The sequence below is a fragment of the Sinocyclocheilus rhinocerous genome, unplaced genomic scaffold, assembly GCF_001515625.1.
Source record: "Sinocyclocheilus rhinocerous isolate Xijiao unplaced genomic scaffold, SAMN03320098_v1.1 scaffold2264, whole genome shotgun sequence".
Taxonomy (NCBI): Eukaryota; Metazoa; Chordata; class Actinopteri; order Cypriniformes; family Cyprinidae; genus Sinocyclocheilus; species Sinocyclocheilus rhinocerous.
The window spans coordinates 445,933-453,181 of record NW_015665058.1 but is presented as its reverse complement, the minus strand read 5'-3'; the positions used below and the strand labels follow the sequence as shown (position 1 = coordinate 453,181).

The following is a 7,249-nucleotide window of genomic DNA, read 5'->3' as shown; positions in this document are numbered from 1 at the left end:
CAAAAATAAAATTAGTGTCATTTTTGGCCTTCGGGTCATTTTGACCCATGAGGGACACTTTTGTTATAGGTTCGGGAGGGACGGATGAGGGTTAACTATACAAGTGAGCCAAAATCCCAGCGTTTTCAGAGATGGAGTTTAATCGAGTCAGTCTGAGACACTAAAAACACGACTTGCTCACATGTAAAGGAATCGCTTCACTCTGAAACACACAGAATATATATTTATTTAATTAAACCTTTGTAATTTGATAATCACACTAAGCAGTATCACAATTTTGGTTTTATTTCGATGCAGCCCTATTCCTATTGAAACTCCTTTTGTTTCAGACCTAAAGTAGCTACAATGAGCCTAATAAATTAGCAAGGCCATCTCTTCCTCAACATTATCCTGTTTCTCTGTGAATATGGACCATAGTTAACCTATCTAAATGTGAAAAGCTTTTCCCCTCAAGCACTATTCTGAAACGACCCGTTACAAATGATCAATAAACCATTGAATTTGCTAGTGCATGAAGACTCACAGTGAGAAGCATCATTAGAGGACTTGTTAAAATACAACACTGCCATCTGAATTCTCCATTAAGAGTTACTCAGAAATCATGGTTTGGACTTTTCAAGTAAAACACAAACAATAATGCAGCGATTTCTCCATTTAATTCCATTTAATTGTCACTAAGTAAAGAAATTACCATCTCAAGAGAAAATACCAAGTTGCTTCATGCTTGCAGGAAAAGCCGGTCACTTTTTTTGGACAATAGCTATGCAATAAGTCTTCTAAAGCGAGTTGCTTTGAATAGTCAGGAAAATGAATGCTCACAAGCATAAGCAGTGCCTTTTTTTTTTTTTTTTTAGTAAGACAAGCACAAAAGAATGCACAATGTGGCACATTCAACACCCAACTCTTCATCGAAGTGGAAATATGTTTCCACAGTTTTGAATGGAATTGCTGAAGGGACTTACTAATCAAAGCTGAGACGCTGTTCAGTTTTGGATCATATGGGCACTTTCCCTTCCCAGAATCCTCCTTGCCGGGCTCCAGATGGAAGATATATTCCTGAAAGGAAAATTGAAAGCAAAGATTAGATCTCTTTGTCTTACGATCAATTCTACAGAAATGCTTTGCATAGGTCCTCAAATCCCTATAAAACATGACATGGATTTAGTCAACAGCGTTAGGCGTGTGATGACAAAGACTATGGTGCACAGTTGGTAAGAGAAAAGCAATAGCGCAAAATAGGGTATATGTCGAACATCACCTGACCAAACCCGGAAAACAGGTCTCATTGCTTCCGCTTGTCGGAGAACGTGTTAACAGCCGTATTAAATAATAGCGATATCTATGGACTTTTAAGATAATCAGTTAAACTAGCTACTTGTTTTTATTGTTGACGTTTTATTCAATTTTTATATCTAAATGTGAAAAGAATAAAAATAAAAAAAACTTTTAGATATCAGTCCGCATATGTGATGGACATTGGTTATGATCATCATTGGTATCTACTTTGAAGGCATCTTGAGTAAAACTGCTTCATATTTAACTAAGCATATGCAAAACGCTTGAACCAGAAGCGGCGAGACCCGGTTAACAGAATACGGAAGTCTGTTGCGCATAACCCCTATTGAAGAGTACTGACTGAGTAGGGGTGTCTCCTAAGACCACAAACATCATCTGGAAAGGTTCCAATCCAAACAAATTCCCTTTGGTTGATCATCAAATGTTCAGTATTATTTCTATTCTGTCTACTTGTTTTCTTTTTATTTATTTAAAAACAAAAACCTTGCTATGTGTACTGCATTAGACTATCCGGGGCTTGTCACACTACTTACATATTGTTGCACTTGGTTTGATTGCTTTTATTGTCCTCATTTGTGAGTCATTTCAGATAAAAGCATCTGCTAAATGATTAAATGTAAACTGTTTCACCGCCTAAAGCACAGAGTTGTGAAATTTCCTTTTTATGAGCTCAGACACAGCATTGTTTCATCGGTCACAAAAGAATAACAAATTAAGTGATTCAACGTTTTATTTTGAGCACAATATTGTTGAATACATTGAAGTAGTGAAGAACATTACAGGCTGTCTAGCCAGCAAAGAAAATCTATGCCAATAAATCTAGATCTGTTATATACGTATACATACACAGGACCTCAGTAACTCCTAATTCGTCACTACATTCAGATATCACATCCAGAACTTTTCTGATGGTTACACAGATGGGCTATTTGCTGTTAATACACAATCATTATTTGGATCGCATGCAGAGTCGATGATCTTACACATCAGGCCGACCATTTGTACTCTATAATGTTGTTTAAAGGTGTAAAATAAAGAGACACATTTACGAAATGTATTTAAACAGCAATAAATTGTAAATTAAGTTTACAGCAAACAAAGAAATAAGAAATATACTGGCAAATCTGCAGCTGGTAGTTTACTGTAAAATTACTATGAAATCCCATTGCATTAAATAGAAAAAAGTTTTGGGAACTCGATTAAAGAAGAGTAAATGCTGAAATGAAGTGTTTTTGCATGTAATGATATAGGGGGTGATCTATTCGTGTTTAATGTTCTTTTTTGTTGGGATTTAAAGGGTTTCTGTTGTCTGAGTTTTGTGGGTTACCACTATGCTGAAGAGTAGATCCTGTGTTTAAGTCAAGGATGAGCAGAGAAACATTGATGTTATGCTTCATTTGCTTTATTTAAAGGCAGTAACTGTGGAGTTGCTGATGCAGTGATCTCTTCGCTAATTCTAAGAGATCAGAGGTAAAATGGTGTTTCTAGTTTGAATGATTTTGCTTAATTGAGTTAATTTTCAGAGATTTTCTTTTTGAGTGGAATTAAATGTAAAAAGTTCAGGGTACTAATATGCTGACATTATAAATATTAGTTTATAAACGTAATTGGCAGTTGGCCAATTTAAGGCAGTTAGTTTCTGCAAATGAAATGAAATACATTTTGTTTTAATTTAGTGCATTACAGTAACATTCTGTAAAGTAGGTAAAGTACTGTAAAATTAACTGTACTACAGGCAAATGTGCTGCCAGTATTTTACCGTTAATTTACAGGACATTTTTTACCACACTATAATTCTAAATATAATATAATTCTAAATATATATATATATATATATATATATATATAAACAGTACTTTGTATGTGAAGTTGCTGCCAGTTCATTTCTGCAAATTTACACTGAAAAGTTGTACAGTGTATTTATTTTTACATGTAGAAGGATGATTTACCTCTGGACTGGATTACAGTAATGCTATACTTCTGAATATATAACAGTTATTCCTCCAGATCAAATATGTTTTACTTATTATAGCAGGCTAAGTGCTAATTGAACATTAAGACTAAGCAACAAGATAAATGTAATACAAGTTGTTTTACACATGCCATGGTTTATTATATGCATACCGACTGAAATGAAAGAATAATATCCCTACATATTCTAATTGAGAAGAAGCTAACTGAAATACATAAAGACTGAATACTCGTGCACTGCATGATTACTGATCAAATATACCACTAGTGAAGTCATTTGAGTATAAATAATTTCATCCAAACTCCATCATTCATGTATATGATTTCTTTGATGCTCTTTTCAGTTTATGCAGTTCATGAAGTTTTGGGCTTCAAAAAACCCTCATGGATAGATGTAAATATATTCCCAAAATATTCCTTAGTACTGCATTACAGTGTATAAAATGACTTTCTGGTTGGTGCCTTATAGCAGACACTTCTGTCTTTCTGAGATGTGCAGAGGTTGATATTTGTGACAGAAATGTCATGCAGCTACTCATTCTTTTTGCGGGTCATTTTGATCATGGTCTCAGGTGAGCGGTACAGAAAGATGAGCTTTTCAAACAGTTGCTCCTCCATCTCCATCTCTCCCGTCTCTCGCACAACAAAGATATCATTGCACAGTTTTAGTACACGGTCCACACACGGCAGCTCCTCATACATGATGGACCGAGATATGCCTGTGAAGAACTCCCGCACAAACTTACCAATGACCAGCACCACAGACATGTACATACCCACAATGCTGCAATGTCAATAGAGAGAAAACAAAAAAGGAGAGATTTCATATTCAAAATCATCATTTTTTTCAAATAATTATTTAAGATTTTAAACAATAATTTTATAACATTATTTCTACAATTGTAATTTCTGTAAATGTATTTATGCCACCTCTGCACAGCATTAAACAGTCTGTAAATTCACTGTATTTCCTTTCTATGTTAGTTCAAAAAAACATGTGAGAATTACAGGCATGATAATACATGTTTACACCTGGATTCAGGAATCTTAGATGCATCTCCTGTGACAGATTTTCATATTTCTAAAAAAAGACACTGTTGCTACTACATATACTTGAATTTGAATCTCACCACAAATACAGTGTTTTGAGTTGAATAGCCTACTGTTTATTAAGAAAATGAACTTGATGAACTTATACACAATAAGCAGAAGTGCTGAAGATGATCTGTTTATTTTCCATCTTTTGATCAGTTGGATACCCTTTTTTTTTAAAAGTTGCATGCAACTAGCAAAGCTTCAAACATTGTTTTAGTGCAATGGTTGTTTAATTAAAGGATTAGTTCACCCAAAAATGAGGAGAATTGTGTCACCATTTACCCACCTTTATGTTGTTCCAAACTCATAAGATTTTTTAAGTCTTCAAAACAGAAATTATATTTCTAATATTCTTTCATGATTTTTGTCCACTCGTTGAAAGTCCACTCAACCAAATTTTTGGTCCCACTTTATATTGTGTCCCTAAGACCTGTGTACTTAGTAACTAGATGTGTACATAGTATGTAACCACAGTGTAAGTACACATTGGTACATAGTATCTACAGCTGTAATATTTCTGTAACTACACACATGTAACAACCCTCAGGATGGTTTGTGTAAGTACAAATTGTACATGAACAGGACATTGGTAACAAAACTTTTTTTCACTTCACTAAGTACTCGTGTAACAGGAATTATATAACTACATTTTGTAACAACAATATGTATAAAAGTAATTGGAACCATTTGATCCAGGGGGTGGAGATGGGTAGGTTTAGGGGTGGAAATGGGATCCAGGGGATGGAAATGGGTAGGTTTTTACATATGGGTAGGATATGTAAAGTGGGAGGAGTTGGTGCACCACTGTAATACTAGTGTACTTACAAGGTAACTCCTCAGGAACTGTCCACTTAATATAAAGTGTAACATTCTGGACACCAACCACAATTTATATGTAAAGCCTAACTTACTGGCCGCTGCTGTGTAACATCAGAGTAATTACATGATAAATCTAATATAAAGTGTAACACTTTCTTTACCAAAAAGTGCTGTTAGTCCTGTTACACATTTGTACTTTCATTACCAAAAAGTGTTGTTACCAATGTCCTGTTACACATTTGTACTTACACATACCATTCAGTGGGTTGTTACATATGTGTAGTTACACAAACATTAGAGCTGTAGATACTATGTACCAATGTGTACTTACACTGTGGTTACATACTATGTACACATCTAGATACTATGTACCAATGTGTACTTACACTGTGGTTACATACTATGTACACATCTAGTTACTAAGTACACAGGTATTAGGGACACAATATAAAGTGGGACCAAATTTAATTCACAAATAAACATTGATTAACACACATACACAGAGCACATAAAAAAAAAAAAAACTCAAATGTATGTGTGTTTGATTCAAATGGATTACTTTTATGAAGTATTTGAATGTAATTCGAATCATCAGATCACAAAACATTTTTAATCCTATCTACACTTGTATTCAGCCCTAACCTAGTTTGGGTAAAGAGACTCAAATTCTGTTCTGTTCCTCATAAAAAGCTATTGTATGACTTCAAAATATATATGGGGTTGTATGTGTTATGACATGTTTATGGTGCTTTTTTGGAGCTTGATATTTTTCATTATATAAAAAAGATCTTTTGTGTTTCATGGAAGTATAAAAGTCATACAGGTGTTTAACGACAGCTGACGACAGTTTTCTTTATTGGGTGAACTATTCCTTTGTCATGAATCTGGTCCGTATTTAGACCACACTTTGAAATGTATAAATGTCATTCCACTCTGGAGAAATCAACTGGAAAACTCAGTTGTGGACAAAAATAAAAAGGAAACAATAAGAAAAAGAAGAAGAAAAAAAAACACAGAGATGTTTTTAGGTTAAAAATGATATATACTGTATACAGCACCATTGAAAAGTTTGTGGTCAGTAAGATTTTCCATTGTTTGAAAGAAGTCTCTTATGCTCACCAAGACATCTATGTGATCAAAAATACAGTAAATTGTGGACATTGGGAAATGTTGTTACAATTTAAAATTACTGTTTCTATTGTCATGAATCCGGTCCGTGGCCTTCCGTCCGATTGCCACCAGAGGTCGCTCTCCCATTATACTGACTCACACCACACAGACTGTTACACATCACCCTGGACTGCATTTCCCATCATCCATTGCACTGATTGCACACAGCTGTAACCAATCACACGCTCAACTGAAAGCTATTACACACACTATATAACACCCACTCATATTCTGCTCAAGGTGCCGAGTATTGCTTAGCATTTATCGCTCACCTAGGGATAGCTACTTTACGGAGCCATTCCAAGTTCCTGAGTCTAGCCTTGTTCATAGTCTGTTTTCCTGTGTCTTGATCCTAGCCTGTTATCTCGTCCTGTCTGATCTCTGCCTGCCCTGAAGTTTATAGCCTGTCTTGGATTTACCCTTTGCCTTGCTGTTTCGGACTGTGTTTGCACCTCGATTGGATTATTGCTTGTTTTGGATTACTCTTTTGTCTTGCCCTCAACATATCTGTTTGCTGGTGTCCGACTCTTGCCTGTGTTGACCATGCCTGTAAATAAAAGCTTGCATATGGATCCCGCATGCCTCTCGTCTCATCGGCTCTGTTACAGAATACTCGGCCCCACAAGGATCCAGCAGCTTTTCAAAGGAACATTGGTCAGGTATGGACACAGCACGAATATTATTAGCCCTTAAACAAGGCCCACGATTGCTGGAGAACTATATTCGAGAATATTTAGCAATCGCGCATTATTCAGATTTACCAGACTGTCTTTTGATAGAGTTTTTTTGTGATGGCCTTAATCAACCTCTATGATCTGAGCTTGGATGCGAGGGTCCCCGTTCGTCACTGAGTTGTTTTTTGGACTTTGCTTTGTTGACTGTTGGCTCTCTATTCACT

General features: G+C 35.5%; 1 protein-coding gene across 1 annotated transcript in view; it reads right to left on the bottom strand.

Annotated features, from left to right (window-relative positions):
• Positions 1-3,798: 3,798 nt before the first annotated feature.
• LOC107731100 (piezo-type mechanosensitive ion channel component 2) overlaps positions 3,799-7,249 on the bottom strand; it is a 173,300-nt gene continuing 169,849 nt past the window's right edge. The window contains 1 exon segment of the mRNA XM_016542086.1: positions 3,799-4,051. Coding sequence (XP_016397572.1) covers positions 3,799-4,051 — 253 coding nt within the window.